This window comes from Peromyscus eremicus, unplaced genomic scaffold (assembly GCF_949786415.1).
Source record: "Peromyscus eremicus unplaced genomic scaffold, PerEre_H2_v1 PerEre#2#chrX_unloc_1, whole genome shotgun sequence".
Taxonomy (NCBI): domain Eukaryota; kingdom Metazoa; phylum Chordata; class Mammalia; order Rodentia; family Cricetidae; genus Peromyscus; species Peromyscus eremicus.
The window spans coordinates 1,607,567-1,634,761 of record NW_026734288.1 but is presented as its reverse complement, the minus strand read 5'-3'; the positions used below and the strand labels follow the sequence as shown (position 1 = coordinate 1,634,761).

Sequence of the window (27,195 nt, the reverse complement as noted above, 5' to 3'; positions counted from 1 at the left end):
CATAATTAAAATCAAATCAAATCTTTAAACTAATTTTTAATCATGAATGTTTTTCTATTATAATTTTGGTAACATGGGTTTTGAGGCATCTAAAGGATTACAGAGTTTTTCTCCATCATGAATTAGTCCATGTAACAGAAAGCAAGCATGTAGGCTTGAAGTCGAAGTACTCTATCATTTTCAGTCTGTGAAAAGATTTGAGAAGATTTAGAAAATGGTACCCTGCTAGAAGAAATCAGTTTTGAGGGTTGGCCTGAGTATTTACATCTGCACACCATTTCCAATTTACACTTTCTGCATTCTGCTGCAGGACAAGAATGTGAATTCTTGGTTCATGTATTGCTCTGGAACCAAGGGCCAAATTAAACCCTTTTCTCAGTTCACTTAGATATGATCCATTACCAAAGCAACAGAAAAGCAATGATACACATCTATGAAATTTTACACCAGAATTTATTATTTCATCTATTTGAAGAGAAGTGTCTTCTAGAAGTGTGTAGGTCAGTTAGCCTTCAAAAGCAGAAACTCAAAAAGATGGAAAGTGATGGGCATGGTAGTGCACGCCTTTAATGCCAGTACTCAGGAGTCAGAGTAAAGTGGATCTCTATCAGTTTGAGGCCAGCCTGCTCTAAAAAGTGAGTTCCAGGACAGCCAAGGATATGTAAAGATCCTGTCTCAGTTACCTTATCATTTAAATTTATAGGCCTTTTGTCCATATTAGTTGACATGTGTAAACAAAATAAGAAGAGACATAATAATGCTTGAACAGATTGTTGATACAGTTTAGATTTTTTTTCCAAAATAATTAATTTTGTGTAATTGAATGTAAGTATGTGGCCTGAAATCATAACAATTCATATATATTCAGATTGCCTTTGGTATGAGTTTTTTTCAGAACCTCAAAGTCTAATGTTATATTCAAAGACTTTAAGAGACCAATTACACACTAAAAGTTTTACAGTTATAGGGTTGCTCTGTGTTGTGACTAGGCATTACCACATTGATTACATTCATAGGGTTTTTCTCCAGTAGTGTTATTTAATATACTTGAAGATGACTGGGCTGTGCTAAGGCTTTACCACACTGTTTACATTCATATGGTTTCTCTCAATTATGTGTTCTTTCATTAAATTGAAGAGCACTATGATGAACAAAGTCTTTACCACAGTGATATCAATTGTATGCTTCACTCCAGTATGTGTTATATATATATATATAACTTTGAAGATGAGAGTGATGAGCAAAGGCTTGTAGAACACTGATTACATTCATAAGGTTTCTTTCCAATAGGTGTAATTTCATGCCTTTGAAGATGACAGTGTTGTGCAAAGGCTTTTTTCCACCGATTACATTCATAGAGTTTCTCTCCAATACGTGTTTTTGCATGCCTTTAAAGATCACTATTACATACAAGGGCTTTAACACATTGTTTACATTCATAGGGTTTTTCTCCCATGTGTACTTTCATGCAATTAAAGAGCATTGTGACAACCAAAGGTTTTACCACACTGATTACATTCATAGGGTTATGCTCCAGTATGTGTTCTTTTATGTACTTGAAGATAACTAGGCTGTGCAAAGGTTTTACCACATTGTTAACATTCATAGTGTTTCTCTCCAGTATGTTTTCTTTCATGCCTTTGAAGTTGAGAGTGACAAGCAAAGGCTTTAGCACACTGATTACATTTATAGGGTTTCTCTCCTGTATGTGTTCTTTTGTGTACTTGAAGATTATATGACTGTGTAAAGGCTTTAACACATTGATTACATTTGTAGGGTTTCTCTCCAGTATGTGTTCTTTCATGCCTTTGAAGATCACTCTTTCGAGCAAAGGCTTTACCACACTGATTACATTTATAGGGTTTCTCTCCAGTATGTGTTCTTTCATGCAGCTGAAGAGCACTGTGTTGAGCAAAGACTTTACCACACTGATAACATTTATAGGGTTTCTCTCCTGTATGTGTTCTTTTGTGTACTTAAAGATTACATGGCTGTGTAAAGGCTTTACCACATTGATTACATTCATAAGGTTTCTCTCCAGTATGTGTTCTTTTAAGTACTTGAAGATGACTGGAATGTACAAAGACTTTACCACATTGTTTACATTCATAGGATTTCTCTCCAGTATGTATTCTTTTATGTAGTTGAAGATGACTGGAATGTACAAAAGCTTTACCACATTGTTTATATTCATAGGGTTTCTCTCCAGTATGTGTTCTTGCATGCAAATAAAGAGCACTGTGTTGAGCAAAAGGCTTTACCACACTGATTACATTTATAGGGTTTCTCTCCTGTATGTGTTCTTTTGTGTACTTGAAGATTATATGGCTGTGTAAAGGCTTTACCACTTTGATTACATTCATAGGGTTTCCCTCTGGTATGTGTTCTTTTATGTGCTTGAAGATGAGTGGGGTGTGTAAAGGCTTTAACATAATGATTATATTCATAGGGTTTCTCTCCAGTATATGTTTTTTCATGCCTTTGAGGATGACTATGATATTCAAAGGCTTTACCAAACTCAATATATTCATATGATTTCTCTGTAGTATGACTTCTTTCATGCCTGCAAGAATAATTGAAACATTTAAAAGCTTTACTACACTCATTACATTGTTAAGTATTTATATCTTCATGAATTAGTTTTACAATTTGATCTAAGTATAAAGAGAACTGAGATCTTAAGGTTTTAACATGTTGTTTACACTCATGTTGTCCCCCTGCATTAAGGATTACTTTGCATATTTGAATATGCCTTGTTGGTAAGAGCATTTATTACCTGGCTAATATTTGTGGCATCATTGTTCTCTGTGGTTTTTAACATGTTTGAAGAGAACTGGGAAAATTTTGACATTTATGCCCCTTGTTCCATTGATAAAGTATGTGAGTCATGCTACATTTTCAAAGTGAACCAGGACAAACAGAAGCATTTACACAGTCATAGAACTCATAGGGCCTTTCTAGGGTATTTTTGTTGATACATTCTCAATGAAGTTGGAAAACCAATTGTTTGTAAACTTGAATCACATTCAACAAGTTTACTCAACATAGGACTACTACATGTCTTGTAGGTGTTCTGAGATTGAGAGATGTACATTGCTTCTTCCATGTCTTTATGTTTTTATGGCTGGTATTCAAAGTGACATAAAACTATTAAAGAAAGAATAACAACAAGAATATTTCCACATTTCATGTACAGTTGGACTTTCTGTCCCTCATCAACATGTGGTATAGGGAATAATGTTTCTCTACAACAACCATCCCTTCACTCTTGACTCTAACTACCTATTTAACTGAAATTAGCAAAGACAGAACAACTATATGAGTAACTATACTATGGACTATTTGCTTATTACAAGGTTGTGTATATATTCTTATCACATATTCAATGAGTATATCTTTTGTAATATGAAATAATATGAAGCTAAATGGATTGCCATTTGTACAGCATAGCTTTGATGATGCTATTATTCAAATGGTGATTTGTCATAGGCATTTTTTGTCTTTCTTCTTAAAAGAATCACTTCCAAACACAATTCACTTACCTGCCATGTGTCTTTATGAGCATTTAATGATCATCAATGCATTTTAAGCTGTAATTATTTACACTGTTTCATTTAATTAAAACAGCCACATAAATTATATATATCCAGAGGCCCATTTCTATCAGCTTTTACAAGAAAATTACCTTCCATGTTTTTGAGAACTTTGACAATGTTCTTCAACTTCAAGATTTTCCCAGTTGTAGCCTAAAATATAGGACAAGAAAATGTATGAAATACTACAGGATACTGAAAATTTTACATTACTATCTTCAGTGATCCTTAGAACCAAATCTGATTTATTCACCTCATTTTTCCTCATTCTCAATTAGAATTGCAGAAGAGCATCAATAACTGTGAAACAGTTGTCCCTCTATTTAAAATGTGAAGGAAAATTTATAGTATTACCTATAGCAATGAGGTTCATATAGGTCTCCAGCATCACACCTTTGTAGAGATTCCTCTGTGAAGGATCCATCAATGCCCACTATTCCTGAGTGATGTCGACATGCACATCGTTATAGGTCACTGCATTCTAAAATATGCCATACATAAATATGCCAACCATATGTATAAAAGAAAAAAGCATGATACTACATTGTAAATGTGTGCTTCTTTGAGAATATAGCTACATAATTCTGGTTAGAGCTACACAAATTCTATAACTCAGACATTACAATGAAATCAAATTACTTCACAAATAAACTGAATAGGAAGTTGACCTCTATAATTTCTGAATGCTCTGAACAGGATACCACCTTGCAAGAGAAATGCCTATTAACAGAGATAGAGAGGCAAGCAAACACTTCAACAGTAGTGAGCACCCATTGGAGAAATTATATGAACAATTATTAACTACAGAGAAGATTTGTAAGCTGAGTATATTGTCTCACCCCTTTAATCCCAGAACTAAGAAGGTAGAAGCAGGTATATGTGCTTCTGAGGTGAAAGTTAGCGTAGTCTATGCTAACTGCATCTGCACTGAATCTTCAATTCAAACAAACAAAAAAGATAAGATGAACTCAGAGATTTTTTTTTTTTTACTGAAGGTCCTATAAAGAGGTTGGCATTCACTCCAGTTCTCTATTCATTTTCCAGAAACCTGAATTGCTCCAGTTTAAACTGTACATTAATAATTCTTATTAAAAGGAACTGTGCATTTAAACAGTTACAAATAGAAAGAAGATAACATTAGCAATATCAATGATGATCATAAATAATCAACACAGGGGGGCTGGAGAGATGGCTCAGAGGTTAAGAGCACTGACTGCTCTTCCAGAGGTCCTGAGTTCAACTCCCAGCAACCACATGGTGGCTCACAACCACTTGTAATGAGATCTGGTGCCCTCTTCTGGTCATACATGCTGTATACAAAATAAATAAATCTTTAAAAAAATAATAATCAACACAGGGAATGAGAGATGCTTCAGAAGTAAAAGACTTCTTACTGGTCTTGCATACAGATGGGCTCAATAGTCAGAACTTATATGGGGGAATAACACAACTGTTCATTATTCCAAGATTGTGGGTTCTAAGACCCTCATTGGACTACTGTGAGGACAGGTGTACATGTGGTGCACATCCATGTATATAGACAAAAGGATCATATTCATTAAAAAGAAACATCAAAACAAACACAAAAAAGCAAGAAGAATGTCACACAATTATAATCCAATGACTCAGAAGGCTCAGACACTACATCTAGGAAGAGAATAGTATCTTCTGCTGAATTTCAAAATTGAAACTGGGGGGTAAAGCTCAGCAAAACAACAAATGCTTGACATGTACAAAAACATATACTCTAGGACGATCACCCAATAATATATATTTAAAAAACCTGAAATGTTGAACAACCTTTAATCTCAGCATGTGGGAGCAAGAGTCAGGTGAATCTCTGAGTTGGAGGCCAACTTGGTTTACAGAGCTACTTTTAGGAGAGTCAGGGCTACTCAGTCAAAGCTTTTCTTCAGAAACAAAAATAGGAACAACAAAATTTTACAAAATTCAGGCTAGCAAAGTGGCTTAGCATTGAATACCAATTCCATCAATTGTATTTTATGTGATTTGATGATACTATCTATACTGGTGGTGAAGTCATGGCAGCACAAGAAGGAAGCTGGCTCATTCATTTCAACCACAACATAGTAGAAACATAGAAAAGGAAATGGGTTGAGGCTAGAGAAGAATATATCACCAGCCCCAATGAGATATTTTATCGAGAGAGGTTCCACAAGTACCCCAAAGAAAGTCATCAAGGAGAGACACATGTGCAAATACCTCATCCATCTGGGAGCTTTTTATTCAATTAACTAGATTCTCACCCAGGTCACTATAGGCTCAAGTGTCTTCCATAAAGAAAATGCATTTAGTCACTTCAATGATTCTCATAGTCTGCAACAACCCCTTTACTGTTGAAATGTCCAAAGTTTCTGTTGACACTCAAGACAAATTCTTTACTGTGTCATATTATAAAATCAGAAAACAATTTAAATATTTCCAACATGTGAAAGGCACAGAAAATCCATTAGCATCCCAAAGGAAAGGAACTAAGACACAGTGAGGAAACACTGGACCAAGGGAAGACTGAAACCCAGCAGGGCAACCATTGAATATGGTAGCTAGCTCTGTGTCAGAGACATGAGGCTTCATTTTCAAAGGGCTTAGATGGCTCTGTCTCTCCACAACTTCCCATACATCTCTTTCTATGGTTACCTCCATTCCCTATATGTAGCTAGCTCTCTATGTAAGATATTTCATAGCTTAATTATCTCAACATCTTATGGTCTCAAAATACAACTCAGGCTTCATTCTCATAGTATCATGCAAAGAACTCAGACAGTCCTCTCACTGGAGCACTTACCATACCAAACACAGATGCCTACAACAGAGCTGAACTGAAAATGCAGACTAAAAATATATAATCTTAAATTTTACATCATTCTGGTCTCCAGAACAAGTTCAACATCAATGATTCTCCCAAATTTGGTTTCTAAGTTGTGATGGCCTTTGTCATGCTTGGACCAGAGTTGCAGCAGGCTTTGAATAAAATTGCTTCCTGGGAATGGCAATCACTTTGCATAATCCCTCTATTAACTGAGGGCATATAAGGATGAATTCTTACCCTTGGGACACTTTGCTAGGCTTCTGATGTAGAATGAGGGCCTTCTTTTTAATGGTGATAATCTCCCTGAGCATTCCTGACTCTGTTCAGCATTTGACTACCTTCTTCAAATTCATAGTGCTCTTTTTCTCTCCAACCAATAGACTTTTTATTTATTTATGTCCACTTCTGGATTTTTTAATGTAGTACTGAATGAATCATAAGTAATAGCTATCCAAGACAGTCAATATTCCATCTAAGAAATCAGCCCCATTATTTTTTTTTAAAGATTTATTTTATTTACTATGTAAGCAGTGTTCTTTCTGGAAGTTTGTCATATGCCAGAAGGGGGCATCAGATCTCATTATAGATGGTTGTGAGCCACCATGTGGTTGCTGGGAATTGAACTCAGCACCTCTGGAAGAGCAGATACTGCTCTTATCCTCTGAGTCATATCTCCAGCCCTCATTATTTTTTTTTAATTGTGCCTTACTCAATCAGCTTCTTGAGGGCATGGGAAAATAAGAAAAGTTAGGGTCCAAAATATCACATACATGACCACTATTTTAATTCCCACTGAAATCCTTTGACTTCTACCTCCACTGTTTGAAATAATTTTAACAGTATTTTATTCAAAGTATTACAAGAATAACCAATTAAGCTCCAAATGCAGCTTTCTTTGTCTTTTGCCATCCAAATTTTGATATGTTCAACATTCCCCCAAAAGTCACCATTCCCAGTACCTTTGAACAATAAAATCACTTTGGGTTTATCACCTTCTCATATAACTTGCTTTTTTCTGGCTCTGATTCAATTCTCTACACAAAAGTACCTTAGGTAACAAACGTGCTTATTTGGCTCATTCTGCCAGATAACAATCCATCATTGTCAGTGTTTAGGATAGATATTCAGTCTATTAACTGAAGGCAAAAACCATGAGGAATCTTTGTTTCCAGGCTTTGTCTCTAACGTAGTCATTGTCTTTTATGCCATGCTTGCTGTCTTATCTAATGCAGGTCAACTTTCTTAGGGATATTGCACACTCAGTGGAAGAGCTATCACCCATCAGTCATCAATCAAAATCTCTCAAAAACTTAGCAACTAGCTACTCTGATGGGGTACATCCTCAACAGATGTTCCCAAAGGTGACTGTGAGCTTGGAAATGTTGACATCTGAAAGTAACTAGGAAACAGAGACAATAATATATGAGACTTTACAAACCAAAGCCCAATGATTCAACTACATCAATAACTTAAAGAGGGAAAAAATAATGATGATAACAAGTAGCAATACAGATACACCAAGAAAGGAAGAAATACAAGTTTCTAAGATCAAGAAGAAAAAAACTAAAATTGTTCCTCCACAGAAAGTCTCCAAATCAAAAACCTACGGGACTCCTAACATAATATAGCAATTTTCCATAAAATAAAAATAAGTGAAGTTCCATCTTTTGCCAGAGAAACAATATAACTATATCATAACTAATAAAAATTCACACCATACAAATGGTACCACTGATAAATGGGGATAAAATGACAGAAAAAGATGGACCTACAAATATAACATTGTCCCTTTAAAAGGAATTATAAGTTTCTAATAAAAATCAAAATCAAAAAAATCACTGACTACCACTCACCCTATGCACTCCAGTTCTCTCCTTCACAAATAATAGAAAATGGTTTGGGTGAGGAGACTGTTCCACCAAATTGAAATCACTTACTTGAAGCCTGATATTTCTACATTGTAGAAAATAATTTTGGCTACTAATACTATCTCATTCTCCTTTGATTAAAAAAAAAGATGTATGTTAGAAAATTTCGAAATAATTTTGCTTCCTGTGATTGAAGATTAGATGTAAACCTGTATCAGAGTGAGGAAATGAATTTTTTTAAATAAATGAAAGACAATAGTTTTTTAAAGATATTGTATGACTTTATTATATATTTGAAGCAACCAGATTTCTCTAATTGTTTTATAAGTCATAAGAGCTTTTGAAAACAAGTCTAAACCCATTGTATGTGTATATTTGTATGTGTGAGAAAGAATATTTTCAATGTGTGTATAGGTGACAGAACAAAGAGCATGTCAGATCCCTTGGATCTGGAATAGTAGTTGATTATAAGCCTCCAAACTTGGGTGCTCATATCTGAACTCCCCCAAGAAGAATACTTGCTAACTGGCCTTTTCAGCCCAAATACTACTTTTTTTCCCAATGAACTAGATGTCTTTCACAGATTAGCCACAGCAGAAGCCTAAATAAGTAAATAAATGATCCCTGGGAACCTAATGAATCAGTATTAATATGTTGGGTATGGGACAAGGAAGACTATCCACAGATGTAACCAATTCTCAGGGATTCAATACTCAGGACTGCCCTGGGGGCTGAAACAGAACTCCAGCTGCAGCTTCTCCTCTCCCTTTTTATGTCTCCTGTGGATTCCAAAGACCATCCCCACCTATCCTTCCCTACTCACCTCATATCTGAGTCCCACCACCCAACTGGGGTGGAAACCCTCTGGTCATTTACTCACCACATCTTCCAGAAGACCAGTTATGATGTCTGCAGATCTACCACATTGTCTCTTACACCACACCTGATTTAAAAAGTTGCTCCTATCAGTGGAGTAGAACATCAGAGGCAGCTTACTCTCTTCCCTCTCCATCCCTCAGTGCATCTGAAAATCATCTCCCCTGAATTCCTCTTCTCCCAGTTCCTAACACCATCAAGCATTCTCCTTTGAACACACCAGCCAAGAAGGCCAAGAAAAAGGCAACACCCATTCAACAAACACTCTGAAACTCCAGAGAACAAACACAAACCCAGGAACAAAACTGCCATCCAACAAAGATGATGTTATAAACCAGCACTTAGACCTATTATCACCCTAAATCCAGATGCCTAGCAGAGGAACATAATTAATAAAAGTCAGGGCACTATGTCACCACCAGAACCCAGGTGTCCTACCGCAGCAGGCCCCAAATATTCAAAAATAATTGAAATACAAGGGCAAAAACTTAAAACCAAATATATAGAGATGATAGAGGCCCTTAAAAATGAATAAATACATTACATAAATTCATGAAAGCAGAAACAAACAATGGGAGGAAATTAATAAACTCTTCCAAGAAAGCTAGGAAAATGCAAACAATTGGAGTAAAACAATAAACCTCTTATATAAAGCCAAGAAAAAACAAAAAATCATTAAAGAAAACAAATACTACTGTTTAAGACCTGACAATTGAAATAAAAACAATAAAAAAAAGAGAAACTGAGGGAATTCCAGAAATGAAAAATTTAGGATTACAAAGAGGAATTACAGAAGCAAGCTTTACAAATAGAATAGAGAAATGTTAAATGTTAACCTCAGAACAAAACTGCTTTCCTCTCTGAGCAGGCTGGCTTAGCAGAAGGTCACAGCTGCTTCCATGCAAGACCAGCAGGAGTTCATTTGAATGAGCCCTGGCTTTTTTTCTGGCTCAGGGTTGTGACATCACTGTAAAGAATTTCATTCTTTCCTTTTTATAACTTAAAAAAATTATTTATAAAGTGCTTTCTCTGTATGTGTCTGTGTGTTGTGCCCACCAAAGCCAGAAGAAAGCAGGAGATGCCTGGGACTAGAATTACAACAAATGGCTAGCTACCATGTGGGTTCTGTGAATGGAACCTGGGTCCTCTACTAAAACACCCAGTGCTCTTAATTGCTGAGCTGTCAATCTAGCTCCTTTTTTATTTAAAATTTATTTTCATATTTTTTAAATAAAATATATTACATCACTCTTCCCTTTTATCTCTTCCTTCCATCCCTTCCCAAATCCTTTCCAAATTCTCCCTTTTTAAGTGTGGGTGAATAAATATGCTGAAATACATTAATACAATCTGCTGCATCCATATTTATTGGTTTTATATATATGGATAATGGGCTGACCATGTTGTATTGGCTAAATAATTAGGGAGCTCATCTTTGTCTGAGGTTAATTCTCTCAGGAGAATTCTACTTTTTAGTCAGTATCTAGTACCTGACCCTGCCTGGGCTACCTTGGACAGGAAACATAATCAAAAATAGAAAACTTAGGTTGGAAAATACCTTACCAGTTAAGGGCACTGAAGATTCTTTCAGAGCATCCAGCTTCCATTACCAGTACATACAGATAGTCACTAATATCTCCAACTCCAGTATCAGGAGTTCTGACACCATCTCCTTGCTTCCCTGACAACCATAAGAAGAGGAGTCTTCAACCATAAAAATTATTTTTCAAGATGCGAGCGGTAGTACGTTCTTTCACTGCCAGCATACTGGGCACAGAGGCAGGAAGATCATTGTGAGTTTTAAAGCCTGTGCCACAGTCTACACACACACACACACACACACACACACACACACACACACACACACACAGAGAGAGAGAGACAGAGAGACAGAGAGACAGAGAGACAGAGAGACAGAGACAGAGAGAGAACTGAATTACATGCAAGAAAAGGAGCATTAGAGAATTAAAATATAATACCTCCTAAAGCCATTTGAAGTGTCTGGCACTGATGCCCATAAAATCATTTTCAAAAATAAATATGGCCAAGCATGAGAGCACACCCCATTAATTCCAGTCACTGGGAGAAACTGAACATTTGACAGTGGCCACCACCTTACCGTGTGACCTGAACTGCCCATTGTCAGCTGGGTGTTATCCAACACACCAAGTCATAAAGTCAGACATGCACAGCTACTGTGGGATTGTCTTTCTGTATTCTGTGAACATATGTTGCTTCCACTGGTTAATAAAGGAGCTGCTATGGCCTATGACAAGGCAGAACAGAATGAAGTGTGTAATCTGAGAGAGATACATCAAGAAGAAAGGTGGAGTCAGAGGAGATGCTGTGACCCAAAACAGCTGTGATTGTGGTGCACACTTGTAATCCCAGCACTTCTTGAAACACTGAAGAAGGAACAACATTTCAAGGATTCAAATGAGGTCAAGATCACTATGGGCTACCCAAGAGCCTGTTGGAAAAAAAACTCAACTAAATACACAATAGCAATAAAGTCTAACAGAGATAAGATCAACCAGATTTCCTATAATGTGGGCAAAAACTGAGGGGATGTAGCAAAAGCTTAGCAAGTAACAGCAGTGATTACTTTTATTGGGGACCTGGGGTTGATTTCTAGCATTGACATGGAAGCTCATAGTCATCTTTAATTCTAGTTGCAGGGAATCTGACATCCACTTCTGGCTTTGATAGGTACCAGAAATACAAGTGCTACACAGACATACATGTAGTCAAACTACAAACACAGGAAACCTTAAATTAAAGCTCCTATCTTCTAGTAAGAAATATGCAAAGAAAAAAAGGGGATCAGCAGTGGCTACATATTGTGTGGATTATAAACATAAAAAGGCAATAGTGTAAAAACAAGAACCAGGATTGCATACACAATTTTAGTAGGCTGGAGTTCAGACAAGTAGCACTCTTGGATTCTGGCTATGCATAATTTTGTGTTCACCTCCTTCTTAACCCAGGGCCCCTACATTCACAGAAAACACCAAACTGGTCCTAAAAGCCACACTGGATAAACAGATTTATCACTGTGACAAAACAAGTCTCTGAGTTCCCCTACAAGGAGCATAACCTGTTTTCAGTGTCCGAGAAGAACATTCTCTGGGAGTGTAGGAAAACTTTATTCCTTAATTTGTATTTGTCTGGACCATTCTGGGACATTGTTTCTGTTATAGAAAAGTAATAATAGCATCACTTAAATATACATAATGCCTCCAAACTACCATAGGACTGAAAATGTGTCCTGAATTTAAGTAATCTGATCTCAAAAATCCTAACTAACTTCTGACTAAAGAATAAAAAAAAAAAATCTAGCTCAATGATTATTTACTTGAAAGCAAGATCTGCATTTGTTAGCTGATTTCACATTTGCTGCAATACACAATTATTTAATAAGACATTTATGAGGGGAGAAAATAACTGGAAAGTAAATGATAGTTTATTGGACACACAGCTGTAATCCCAGCTCCTGGAAGGTAGTAGGATTACCCCAAGAATGAGACTAGTATGATCTGTATTGATGAATTCCAGGAAAGTTACCCAACAAAACAAGCTCAGATATATTGATTAATTCATTATTTATAATTTTAAAAACAAGCTAAATATAATTTAGCTACAAATTTTTTTAGACTTTGTGACAAAATGAAAGACGATTCCTTACACAGTCTCAATATTATCCACAAGAAAATCATGACTCTTTATTCAAAGACAAGATATATGAAACAAAAAGCCTTAAAAACTGAGAAATGAAGTCATCTAATAGCAAAATTTTCTACTATAAGAAACGTAGAGAAAGTAAAATCTCATACAAAAGATTTACTAAGCAAAGAGCTTTATCTATTTACTGAGATCATACCAAAAAAATGTTCAAACATCACACAAGTATTTCTAAGGAAGAAAGCAGCTCAGTGCAAGAGCTACTGCCTAGCTTGAGCCCTGACTGGGTTTCACTCCAAGAAGAAATTTTCTACAATAATAAACCTTAGATATAAAAAAACATATTTCTAAGAGCAAATAAGCTTTTTAAAAGAAAAGCTGAGTGATAATGATGATTTAGAACTAATTTGTGAATACATGGGTCACAAAGGTCAAACAACAAACAAAAATCAAGCAGATGTGAATGAAAAACAAGATTTCTTCAACTGTGAACCAAAACCCGTGCAGTATCAAAAAAGGAGCAACATTTTCACAGTTTACATGTTTAAATCATATCCTGGGCAGTGACTTGTGTGGGGCTAAGAGCTACAAGAAAAGGCTATCCTCTCATGAATATGGAATTAAAAGCTACCTCAGCCTACTAAAGACCAGGACACAAAATAAGTAAGCCTGGCCCAAAATTGTTAGCCCCCTGGTATTACTCTGCTTTTTCAAAGTACAACCTACATTGACATTTAGTGGTCATATAAAGAATATCTCAGCCAGATGTGGCAGTATAGACTTTAATCCCAGAACTCTGGAGTTCAAGGCAAGCAGATCTCTGAGCTTTAAGCCAGCCTGCTCTACTCAGCAATGCCAGATCCATCAAGGATACATACTGAGACTGTTTCAAAGAACCTAAATGAAGACCAGGCATACTGGTGTAAGCTTTTATTCCCAGCACTTGTGAGTTAGAGGCAGGAGGATATTTGTGTAAGTTCAAGGCCAGCCTGGTCTATATGAAAGTTCCAAGACAGCCAGTGCTACAGAAACAGAATGTGTCAAAAATGAAACTATATCCCAACAAAGTGTACTTTTATTAGATCAAAATATAAAATTCTTTATTACTTAAGCTTCAAGAGTCTTTAAAATTTCAGTGTCTCCAAGAGTAACAGCCATTTTTTTTTAGGATTGATTTATTTTTAACATTTAAAGTATTTTTCCATCTTACATACCAACCACAGTTCCCTGTTCCTCCTCTCAACCTGCTCATTACAACTTCACCCACCCGATCCCTTCCACTCCTCAGAGAGGTCTCCAATGCAGATTTGACCAAGTCTGGCATATCAAGCTGGGGCAGGACCAAGCCCTCAACCCCTCTGCATCGTGGCTCAGCAAGGTTTCCCTCCATAGGCAAAGTGCTCCAAAATGTCTGCTCATGCAATAGGGATAAATCTTGGTCCCACCTTCAGAGATGCCACACACTACAGAATACTCACACCTGTCAGCCACATTCTGAGGATCTAAAATTTGGTCTTATTGAGGTTCTTCAGCTGACAGTCCAGAGTCCTTGAGCTCCCACGTTAGCTGTATCTGTGGGTTTCCCCATCATGATCTTCTCATGTAATCCCTCCTCTCTCTCTTTGACTGGACTCCAGGTGCTCAGCCCATTGCTTACTTATGAATCTCTGCATCTGTTTCCATCATTCACAGTCACAACCTCATGTGGTACTGATAAAGATTCAAAATCATTCTTCTAAACCACTAATTTTAAATGCAAAAATATTGTATGCAACTTCTCCTCATAGTAGCCAAAGTATTCAAAGTATCACACTTGACAAATATTTATGTTATGGGTACCAGGAATGACTACTTTTATAAGGTAAGTCCTTGTCAGAACATGCTGTTATGTCATACAAATAAAAAAATAACAAACCAAAGAAAAACATCCAGTTCTGTGCAAATTTATTCAACACATATCTGAAGTGTTCTTTAAATACTAATACTGTTTTTAAAATTTCTTTGAGGGTGTATGTGTGTATATTTGTCTGTGTATATCTCTTTGTGTGAATTGTGTGTGTTTGTGCATGTGATTGTGTGTATGTGTTTGTGTGGTGTGTGTGGTTTGTGATCTTTGTCTCTGTTTATGTTTTTGTGTCTTTATGTTTGTGCACGTATTTGTGTGTATGTGTGTTTTTGTGTTTGTGTGTATAGTTTATGTTTGAGTGCAGTGTGTGTATTTTTGTGTGGTGTGCATGTTTATATATTCATTGTGCATCTATTTGTATACATGTGTGCATGTGAAAGAAAGAGGTGTGTGTTATGTGGGTATCTGTTTGACGGGTAGTGCACATTCATGCTAGACCTCACATACAGTGGCCAATTAACAACTTTGAGGACTTGGTTCTCCCTATCATGTGTTCCCAGGAACAAGCTTATGGCACGTGAATAGCTATGTGCTATAAGTCATCTCAAGATCTCATTAATACATGTAAATAAACTTTATATAAAATAATTGCAGGCACCTAAAGTCAATGCAAATATATTGTCTTGTGTGATTGCTTTTTGAACAAACAAGAAATAACTCAGGTTTACTACTGAACCATCTTAAGTGAATTTCATAACTGGGGAGATTTTAGTGATTAATATTATTTTATCTGAAGCAACAGTGGCTACAGTTACCCAAATTCCCTATATCCACTGGTCTACAAAGCTGTTAACACCACTTTGAAACTTCTCTAGTGCTAAACGTTAGATAGATACTTTTGTCACAGGACAAAGTTGGCAACTCTAGATATACAAATTATAATACCATCCATTAGTATTGGCAGGTGATAGTGAAGTCCTTAAACTTTAAAATATACAGAACACATGTACTAGCAAATAATCACTCTAGTGTGAAGATCCCACATGATGCTAACTTGAGATTTTCTACTTCTCTGAAACTCTCAAGGGCTGCAAATTGCAAAAACCAACATTAAATAATTCTTATTTAAAATTCCATTTTCTAGGATCCATCTCCTAACTGGTATGAGTCAGAGTAACTCAGATGGTGTTGAGTAAGCTGGAGTAAGCTCTTCTTGCAATCCTGACAAGCAGGATAACTTGGTTACCATTATCCTAAACTTGAGTATTTGTTTTCAAATCCCCCATGTCATTCCCTCATTATGTGAATGGCACAATGGATGTGAACAAATGCCCTCAGTCTCTGTGGATTCTCTTATATAGCTCTACTGGCTGAGCCACTTTCCTTTCTAACCCTAAAAGAAACAGTAAACTCAGACCTTCTGATTTAACACTAACCTTTTATTCTTAGTAGAATCACATGATATATAACCCCAGCATTCAGAAGCTGGGAGGAAAGATGCCATGAATCAGTGGCCTCCCTGGGCTAGAAAACAAAACAAAATAATTCTATTCAAGATAGTAAGGAGAGGCCAAACAATTACAAGTCTTTTGCAGTCAGAAAAATCACATTTTAGGTACTTTTTTTTCATTCCAAAATTCTTCTCTGTTGTTGGGATTAAATTCTCTAACCAGAAGTAACTCAGATAATTATGAGGTTTTTTTGTTTTTTGTTTTTTTTTTGGTTAATACCCCTTGGCCATAATCCCTCCTTGTGGGAGCTTAGGATAGAAACTCAAGCTAATAAATGAAGGGAAAATATAAAGAAACATTGCTTCCTGGCTTTCTCTCATTCTTTGTCACAGTCTCATGCTAAGCTAGCTCTCTTATCCAGTCCAGGCCCACTTTCTTAAAGATATTACCAACTCAGTGGAAGAGACTTCCCACATCATTCAAAATCAACTCAATCTCCCTCAGACTTAGCAACCAGATATTTTTGTCTGGGAACACTCTCAACTGATGTACCCTGAGATGAGTCTAGGCTATGTCATGCTTACAGCTGAAGCTAATTAGGAAAAAAAAGACAACAGTATATGAGGAGGTTTTAAAGATCCAAACCAATGTTTTAATTATATCAGTCACTTAAGCTGCAAAAACAGAAACAAGAAGATAGCAACAACCAGAAACCACAGATATACCTGGAATTGGGAAGAGGCAAGCCTCTAAGATCAAGAAGAGAAAACTAAAACTATATCTCCACACAAAATTCATAAGCCAACAAATAAACAATGAACTCATAACAAGAAATTTTCAGAATACAAAAATGTTGAAGATCTATCATTTTTCATAGAAACAACAATGTAATGAGATGATAATAAAACTAACAACATACATGGCACCACAAAAAAAGAGTTGGAAAAAAAACCCTACAAATATATCAAAAATATAAACATATAAAAAAAATACAAACATATAAAAAAAATATATGTTTTGTTAAACAATAACAAAAATATTCTAATAAAATCAATCTATAAAAAAATCACTGACCAGCACACATCCTGTACAATAATTCTCTTCTTTGCCAATAATAGAAAATGTGTTGTGTGAGGAGGATTTGCCACCAAAATTGGAGAAATTCACTTCAAGTTTTCTGAAGTTTTAATATTATAGAAAATAGTTTGACTTCTAAAAGGATCTCATTCTTTTATGATAAAGAAAAGGAAGTCTGTTAAGAACACTTAGACACCATTTTCCCTCTATGATCGATGATTGCCTATAAGTCTGAATCAAAGTGAAGAAATAAAAACTTTTTAAAACAAAATAAAAAACAATAGATTTTGAATATATCAGTGTACACCTAAAACAACTTGTTTTGCTCTAATTGCTTTAGAAGCCATAAGTATTTTGAAAACAAGTTTTTTGCAATTTTTGCATATGTTTGCGCAGGAGAAAGAACATATACAGCATCTGGAATAGTAGATAATTATGAGCCTCTCAACCTGAGTGTTGGTATCAGAACTCAGTTCATCCTCAAAAAGAATATGTATTGAGCCACCTGCCAAAACCATAACATGTTTTATCCAATTAACCAAAAGTCTTTCACATATAAACAACAACATAAATAAATATAGAAGCAAATAATTGATCCTTGTGAACATGATGCATCAAAATGCAGTTTTTACTTATGGTAAATTTGCAGCATAAAATGAACACAGTACAATAACAATGCCCAACAATTTACAACAAGATAACTGATTACAAAGCTATTTTCACAATGAAAACACTCAAAGTGATCATTGGAATTAGGAAAAAATTTTACACAGGTTGACATAATATGATTTCTATACTTACTACTAAGCTACAGTAATCAAGAATGAGTGTAATATTTGTGAAAAAATAAAGATAGAGAAAAACAAAAAAACAAAGCCTGAAAAATATAGTCAACAATAAATCAGAGACCAAAGAAAAATTAAACAGGAAAAATGTGATATTGAACAATGTTACCCAGTTACCTATAATTCTATGTGTATAGAAAGTAAATAAGCACAGACTTCACAACCACAACAAAAATAACTCAAAGTGACCCTTGAACAATTTATTTTAACCTGAAAACTACTGATATTTCTTACAAAGGCAGAAGCCCCATGCTCTAGACCGCTCTCTGCAAAAGGAGGTTATCTTATGCTATGTCTCTGCAGTGCCTTATGACTCCTTGTGGTTTCAGGTAAGACCAGCCCCACTGATGTCCAATCCGAAGCAAAATAGAAGAATAAATTATAATCTGCTTTATGTCACATGGATTATGGCACTAAATGTGAATTCTGTCCTATCTATCTACCCAACACCATGCACACCTAAAAAACCTCTGTAGCTCATAAACTCCTTTGTCCGCTAGAACTAAACTTTGCTGAATCACACCATTGCAGCTGGTGGTAGCAGAAACTGAAAAGTGTTCTGATAATGTACTGCTGAAACACAATCCACATCACCATCTTTTTACCAGTTTCTAAAATACTGAAAACATTTATGAGAGAAACCTAAAATTGGAATGCAATATTCAGAACTTTTAGAAACCAGACATTCAGTGTTCTCATGTGTCTTCCAATTGCACACCAAAAGCTTGCCTGTGAGTACACACTGAACAGTGATATTACAAGAGTCACATCCTCCTATGCCAGGACTCTACTCTCCCCCTACCCTAGAAATCCATTCACAGTGATGCTCAAAGTACAAGGACCACTGCCCAGGTCACCACATAGTCCAACAGAACCACAGTCTGGCTCATCATCCATCCAAATACCAACAGATATAACAGCTCAACAGCTGGGCAATGGTGGCGCACACCTTTAATCCCAGCACTCGGGAGGCAGAGCCAGGCAGGTCTCTGTGAGTTCGAGGCCAGCCTTGGCTACCAAGTGAGTTCTAGGAAAGGCACAAAGCTACACAGAGAAACCCTGTCTCGAAAAACCAAAAAAAAAAAAAAAAAAAAAAACACACACAAAAAAAAACCAAAACAGCTCAACAGACCTGCTCTGAATACCCTATCCTCCTCATGGCATAGCTGGTGATCTTCCCTACAACTATTTACAGCAGAAGCAGAACATAATCCTGGAATGAATCTGAAAGCTACCTGCCACTCTTATTATTGATTGAAAAGCATTCCATAAGTCTTTAATTGGCTAGGGTCACCCAGGTGTGCCTCAAAATACAAGCAGCTCTCCTACTGGGTGATCAGAGATCGAAGGACACAGAAAGCACAGTCCTTTCAGCTCTGTCCTTCCAGCCCAGGAGACAGGGTCCTAGTCTAGAAAGTTCCCATTTTTTGTGGACATTCTTCTACTCTCTTAGAGCATATCCGCTTCCTCATCCAAAGCACAGGTTCCTTTGGGAGTACATTTAATTATATACTCAATACGCAGTGCAACCAACCCATTGCCTCATCATAGCTGGGAAATTGTGTAGCCAAAAAAGGTCACATTCACACAGTAACTGTTGTTACTGCATAATTGTTAATAAAGAAAAACAGGCCATGCATTAGAAAACAATGAATGGTCATGGTATGGCTTGGAGACAGGAAAGAGGATGTGGTTATGATGTAGATAAAATCTCAAAAATATGTTTTGAAAAGTTGAAATGAGTATAATGGCCATGTGCTCCAGAGTCTGGGGATTTGTATTAGAACACATGAAAGATTTCTCAAACCTTTATTTCTGGGTGTATATCTAAAACTCAAAAATAACAGTCCCATCAGGCATGGCCACATTTTACTTACATATATTTTGATTGTAGTACTGTAACTATAGCAATTTGATTTCATGATAATGTCAGTCCTTTATCCAGATTCTTGATTGCCCTTGTCTGTGGACCCCAAGAAATGGCCAATAAGGACATTTATGGAACATCAAAATTTGATTACCTAATTCCACATAGCTATTCTCAAGTACTCTTGAAGTAGGAAATCTATCAACCCCCAACCTGCCTCTCCCTCTCTGCACTGTGACTCCACCAGCTTCAAAGTTGACCAATGAACTCAATTCTTGCACAGGTCCCTCTTCATTTATAACTCTCCACTAAAAGAAAGAGAGATAGGAGAATACTCATTAACTGGTTTATTTTTTCTTCTTACTGACCAGTCAAGGCCCAGAATGGAAGAAATTGGAGGACTTTTTTCCCAGCACTGGGCAGCAGAAACAGGATTATCTGTTCAATGAAATTCTCAATTACATAGAATGAGGAAAGCTTAAACTAAGGGAGATATTGCTCTACACAGAAATTAATAATCAACATCACTTGAGAGAAAAGGAATAAAACTACTGATTACCTAGAGACATTGGAGAACACAAACAAATAGAGATAAGAGCAGTAATCCACTAAAAAATGATACCAATATGTAATCTTAAAAATGATATAAATAATGTATTTTTAAGATGAAAAATTAAGCTATATTGATTTTGAAAAAGAATAGGCCCTTCCCTAGTGGAGGGGATGTCATTAATATGAAATAGATTGATCCTGCTCATTTGCATATGTTGGCCGCTGAGATCTATAATTGGCACATTGAGTTATAATCATTGACCTCTTTCTCAAACCTTTGAGCTGGCATAACTGTGTCAAGCAGGATTTGACAGATCTGCATAGGAGAATTGACTAATTGCAAATTAAATATTCATTAGCTTAAGATAATTTTCGGATACTCTACACTCACACAATCTGGTCTGTGATCATTCATGTGACATAAATTAAAACATGATGAGAAATTATAAAACAACTCCTCCTACTATAATCAGGTCTTTTTTATAATAGTGACTCCAGCAGGTGATTGTCTACCCTGCTTCACCCTGGAGTGTGCACAATAAACTATTTCTGCTTTTTGGTCTGGAGTCAGAAGCAATGCTCCACATGAGAAACTTTTTCTGTTGACTGTATTGGATAGTCAACTACATGACTCAAATGAATAATTTTATAACTCTGAGATGCGACAGTCATTTAATTTAAGCATTTTGAAGGTGTAGTATAGAGAACAGTGAGATCTTTGGCTTGGAGGGCAAGAGAATGGAATCAAGGACACCTGAGTCAACATAAAAGAGCTTCTCTCCAAAATATTTTTCTAACAGAATGGAAATTTGGCTGTCCTAGTATTAATATGACTTCCCAGGGAGAAATCATACCTAGGATATTAATAAAGAAAAATACCATTAATGATAGTATGCATCCATCTCTGGCAAATGCTTAAATAGGAGACATCTTTGACACATTTTGCATTCAACATGTGCATTCATCCTTGTGTCTTTTAACTTCATGCTCCAGGTTGCACTTTGAACAATGTAAATAGAGACAGGCAACTTGTAGGTCTAGCCATTTGGGCAGATGGGTCAGTTAGATACCAAAAATATCACCAGAATTATTTCTTAAACATACCAGACACCTGAGACAGCAGATCACTCTTTAGTGACATTGTGCTGGGCTAAAGCTGAGAGAGGATGAGAATTATGGGAAAAGTGGAAAGTAGTAAAGATAAGAGCTGGGTTGGGGTGGTCTTGCACAAGCTATATTGTATGTCATGTAAGCTTCTTAAGAAAAATAGCATCTTGTATAATACTTCTAGGGGGGAAATGGAAGGTAATGGATGATTTCATTGAAGTCAGCAGAAACTATTATACCATAGGACAGACTCAGGAGGAGGCTAATCAAACAGTGCCATAAAGGGGAACACAGAGCATCTCAAGAACATTACTGAGTAAGACCACCAGTGGTCTTGTGTTAATAACCACAGCTCCATGTGGGGTCTGAAGCCACCCGACCATAAAAGGTCTGGTTCCAGAACATTAGCAGTTCAGCCAAACATATTCCTGATCTTAGGGAAGGAGCTCTGTTCTATTGTCAATATATCAGGCTCTTAGGGTAAGCTCCCAAGGCCTAGGCCCCAAGCTCTCCCAAGAATGTTTCACCACCTTAACAGAGGGCCCAAAAGAAAGCCTTGCTTGATTAGGCCAGTCTTTAAAACAACAGTATTTTTTTTTCAAATAAATATCACCTGGTGTCATATTGCCCATGTGGCAGAAGTATGCTTTTCTCAAAAAAACTGGAACTTTATGGCATGCCAGGCTTTAAGGTTTTCTGAGACCCTATAATGCCTCAATAAGCAGCTTGTTATAATTTAATTCTTTGATACATTTGGTCCTAGTGGCTTATTATATATCTGTATTGGCACCTTTGTGATGTTTTGGAGCCAAATGTCTGGACAATCTTGGTGAATGTAAGTATATTTTACCCTTCTAATCTCTAACCGGCCTGGGTAGCATGTGCTTATTGTTGGGGTGTATTAGAGGCAGTCCTCCCTCCTCAGAATTCTATTTTTGAGAATTCCTATCTCCTAAGCATTAGTAAATTCTTTAAGTCACCAATTCTATTCATCTACATCACACCTTAGTAGGGAGTGCTACCCAATGCATAAGATGCCTTTTACAACCCTCCACAAAATTAACTATAAATGGATATTACATGTAAAAATTAAATGCAAAACACTGAATCTCTATATGTTAATAGAAAGTATTCTATAAATTTGGCATCCTGCTTTCCACGGGTTCACAGAAAGCATGTTGAAGTTCAAAAATTTTTGTTTTTTTGGGTTTTTTTTTGTTTTGTTTTTCGAGACAGGGTTTCTCTGTGTAGCTTTGTGCATTTTCCTGGAACTCACTTGTCAGCCCAGGCTGGCCTTGAACTCACAGAGATCCACCTGGCTCTGCCTCCCAAATCCTGGGATTAAAGGCATGCACCACCACCACCCAGCTATTTTTGGTTTTTTGAAACGGGATTTCTCTGTGTAGTTTTGGTGCCTGTCCTGGATCTCACTGTGTAGAACAGGCTAGCATCAAACTCACAGAGATCCACCTGGCTCTGCCTCAAAAGTGCTGGCATTAAAGGCTTGTGCCACCACCACCTGGCTCATGCACCACCACAGCCCAGCTTCATTGATGTTTTAAAGCACAGCTCCCTACTTCCAGGTCTGTGAGCAGATACTGCCCATAGAGCAGTGATTCAGAGGCCTGCCCCTGGGTCTGGGGAGTTTTGAGTACCACGTGGGACCTCAGAGGACAGAGATTCTACAGACAGATTTCCACCAGGTCCTTGGAGAACTGACCACAGTGAATTTAATACCTCACCATCTGCTTCAACCTATCTGGAGACAGAAGAAACTCACTCACCTTGTCATGGTTTCCCAGGTCAGCCATGCTCTCTGCTCAACTCCCTGCAGCAGGGCTCACAGGAGAGCACACAAAGCAAATAGCACCAGCTCTTCTTGAAAGCCAAGTCTGAAACCTATGGCATCAGGAAGAACGCTGCTCCACTCTTGACTGGCAGGTCACCTGGAGGACCTGATTGGCTAATGAGACCTGAGTGACAAAAGCACATCCCATAGGGTTGCAATGTGCTTAAAAGCAGAAAAATTGGTTCCTGTCCCTCCCTTCCACCACAGACAAAGACATTTTCTAGATCAGCAGAAATATGCATTTCAATAGCTCTTGCCCCAGGCTGCAAAGCAGACTTGCTTTCTTCCTGCTCTCAATAGGTACTTTCTCTTACTCCTCTTGGACACAATGTGGCTAGCTAGCTTGTCCAGACCACTATGTTTTGTGGGGTGGAGTGATTTGCTGCCACACAGGTAGAAGAGTGCCCATAATAATAACAACTAAAGAGATATTTAAAGACACACATTGAGAATGTTTGTTGTGCGACTTAACACTGACATCAGTTGAACTGAAGGTATTTTTTTTTAACCTGGTTTTCACAGGGACTGCAGACAAACAGCAAAGAAAAGCAGAAACTAGATCACAAACAAGATAAAAGGTCGTTCTCCCATCAGAAAGCTGGAGGATGGCTCCATCCTCCTTAAAGAGTTTTATTCCTGAAATTCAGAGCAAAGTTTTGGCAAAATAAATAATAATAAAGAGTAGTCGTCATGGAAAGTTGAATACTTAGAGAGTAATGGAGCCAGGGAGAATGCATTTATGAGCACCATTGTTAGCCAGCACATCTTTCTGCATAGACAGGTGAAAAAAAAAAACACAACTATATTATTCAAGCTTCTGTACATAATCAGGACTGATAGAATGAATCTCTCCATGTATGTAGAAAGTTGATTTTATAGAATGTCTTACAAGCATGCAGGATCGGGAGACAAATGGAAAAATGAGAAGCCATCTTGAGATATGCTTCCCCCTCCCCTCCTCCAAAGGTTTTTGCTGACCAGCAGTTTTAGAAGTTAGCAAAAGTTGAACTTTTAAGGCTGGGACAATAAATCTATGTATCCTAGACTTGGCAAAACAACATATAGGGAGTAATGGGCTCAATTGAACAGAAGTTGAACTCAGGAGAGTAGGACAGGAACAATATATCTGAATGTACATATCCTGGTTTCAACAAAAGCAGGACATAGGGAGTAAAAATTTATGTCTCTGTAATACCGTGAATCCTGTTAGTCATCAGTAACCTCAAGGTTATAGTTCAGCCTGTAACTTCAAAGAACTACCTCACACCTAGCCCCCTCGTCCAATCCCAAGCTGCATGTAAACTTTTCATATATAAATCCCTTAAAGTGAGTGCTCAGGGCCATTCTTCACCACCAACTGTGTCAGATGATGAACGTGACCAAGCTTGCTTGTTTTGTTATTCAAAACTTGTGTGCTTGCATCAGATAATGACTCTCTGGTGGTCTTGTTTAGGGGTCTTGCGACCTGGGTACAACAGAGATCATTTTAACTTGCTCTGGCTGCTGTCTGTCACAGGGCAGTGACATCATTGCAGAGGATTCCATTTTTTAAGCTTTATTTTATTTCATATGTATAGATGTTTGCCTCCAGGTGTTTGTACAGAGTACTTGCAAAGGCCAGAAGAGAGTTACAGGAGATGGCTAGTTAAAATGGAACCTGTGTCCTATGTAACAACAACTGGTGCTGCTTTTAATTGTTAAGCTATCTCCCTAGGCCACTTCTTTATTTAAAATTTATTTTCATATATTTTAATTTGTTGTGCCCAGATCGTGACCCCCAGAGAGACCACCAAAGATGAGCATGCCTGAATGCAAAAGCAAGGTTTAATTCTGGATATCGAATACAAGCCTAGGCAGGGACTTCATCCAATACATCCAATGCAGTGGAGGCTGGAAGAAGTTCCCACCTATCTCCAAGCTTAGCTTTAAAGGAAAAAATCACAAGGTTACATCATTTAGGGGTGCTAGTATGGGTTCAATTCTGATTGGCTCGCTTCTAGTGGCTTTCTAGAAATCATGGCTTAATCTTACTTCTAAGAGGGTGGTTGGCCGCCACCATTGCTCATTGGCTGCCCTCAGGTGGGGACATTTTTATGGTCTGTTACCCTGGAAAGCAGGGTTGGACCATTCTATAGTCTGGCAGTCATTACCTCGTGACTACCTTGTGACTCTGTACTATTACACTTCCTGGTTTCTGGAATCTGGACTGACTTGTTTCAGTAACTATTGGCCTATTCCTTGAAGGAGAAATATTAGGCCTTAGTTTTTGGGTGAAAGCATTTTGGTCTTATTTCTAAGATGGCTCATTTTGGTTTCACACATTAATATGTATTAAATCATTTCCCCCTTCTTTTCCTCTCTTCATCCCTACCCAAATTTTTCCCTTCCAATTTGTTCATTGTTAAGCATGTGAGAATATGTATACCCAAATATATGAATAAAACCTGTGGAGTCCAATTCTGGTGGTTGTGTTTATAAAGATTCAAGGATGAACACATTATATTGGATAAGCAAATAGGGAGCTCATCCCTGCCCAAGACTAATTTGCCCACCTGCAGGAGAATGCCACTATTTAGTGAGCAACACGAGTTTTATCCCCAAGTAATCTAGGTGCCTTGGACAAAAAAACATTCTCAAGAATAGGAAAACATTATAAATAATAGTAAACTTGAGGTAGTAAATACCTCAGCTAACAATTGCTGTTGCCTTGGCCTTGAATTTCTGGAGCTGCAGGGAAGACTATGGACATTGTCCCCCCAGCCAATCAGTTTCCCTTGGTTTTATGGTCCTCCAACCATAACCCATTGACCATTCTCATTTTGGATGACATTGAAAACCTGAAATTCCTACCTCCACATTCGAAGTACCATGATTGTACACCTGAGCCACCATGTCTAGCCTAAGTTGCTTCAAATGCATTTAATGAGACATTAGAATGATGGGGTGAGTTACATGAACAATTTACTTAACTATATTAAAAAAATACTTATCTCTGTGAGCCTGGCTTGCACTGTCTGCAGAATAAGGACAGAACTCTTCTCAGGTTATTGATGAGTTATAACAGACTCAATAATAAAGAAAAACAAAATTTCTTACAGTTGGAAGACAGTGAACATTAAGGCAGGTAGCCTACATTTGATGGGAACCTTCTTTTGTTACTGAAGTACCTGTGTCCTGGCTACACTAACTAGGCAGGCACAGCCACTCATCCTCAGTAAGCGAATTAAATGAACCAAGTTATCCAGTGAGCAACATGCCTCCTATAATGCAGGAACTCTGGAGTCAAGGTGAACAGATCTCTCTGATGTCCTAGGATAGACTAGTCTGTAGTTGAGTTCTTGGCCAGGCAGGGAGTCATAGTAATACTATTCTTTACAAAATGAAAAGAGAAAATGTAAAAAAAGCAAATTATTAATGAAAATTTAAAACATATTTATTCAAATTGACTAATGTAGAACAATAAAGAAAATATAAGATAACTAATCCATCCTTGAGGTCCTCAGAGGTTTAGATAGAAGGCAAAAGATATGCAAAACCAAGTAATCGAATGAATCCATGTAATTATTTTTTCCCATCTTAAAACCATCCTGAATTATCATCTGGAGGATTCAAGTCCTTTCCAACAATAAGATGCCCAGTGAAATTACAATTTCTTTCTTTCTTTCTCTTTCTTTTTTTTTTTTTTTTGATTTTTCGAGACAGGGTTTCTCTGTGCAGATTTGTGCCTTTCCTGGAAAGGCATCAAGGCATCTA

At 37.1% G+C, this 27,195-nt stretch overlaps 1 protein-coding gene across 1 annotated transcript in view; it reads right to left on the bottom strand.

The window, feature by feature from the left end:
- LOC131900896 (zinc finger protein 431-like) overlaps positions 1–23,404 on the bottom strand; it is a 47,321-nt gene extending 23,917 nt beyond the window's left edge. The window contains exon 1 of the mRNA XM_059252219.1: positions 23,378–23,404. Coding sequence (XP_059108202.1) covers positions 23,378–23,404 — 27 coding nt within the window. The remainder of the gene's footprint in view (positions 1–23,377) is intronic.
- Between the last annotated feature and the right edge of the window lie 3,791 nt (positions 23,405–27,195).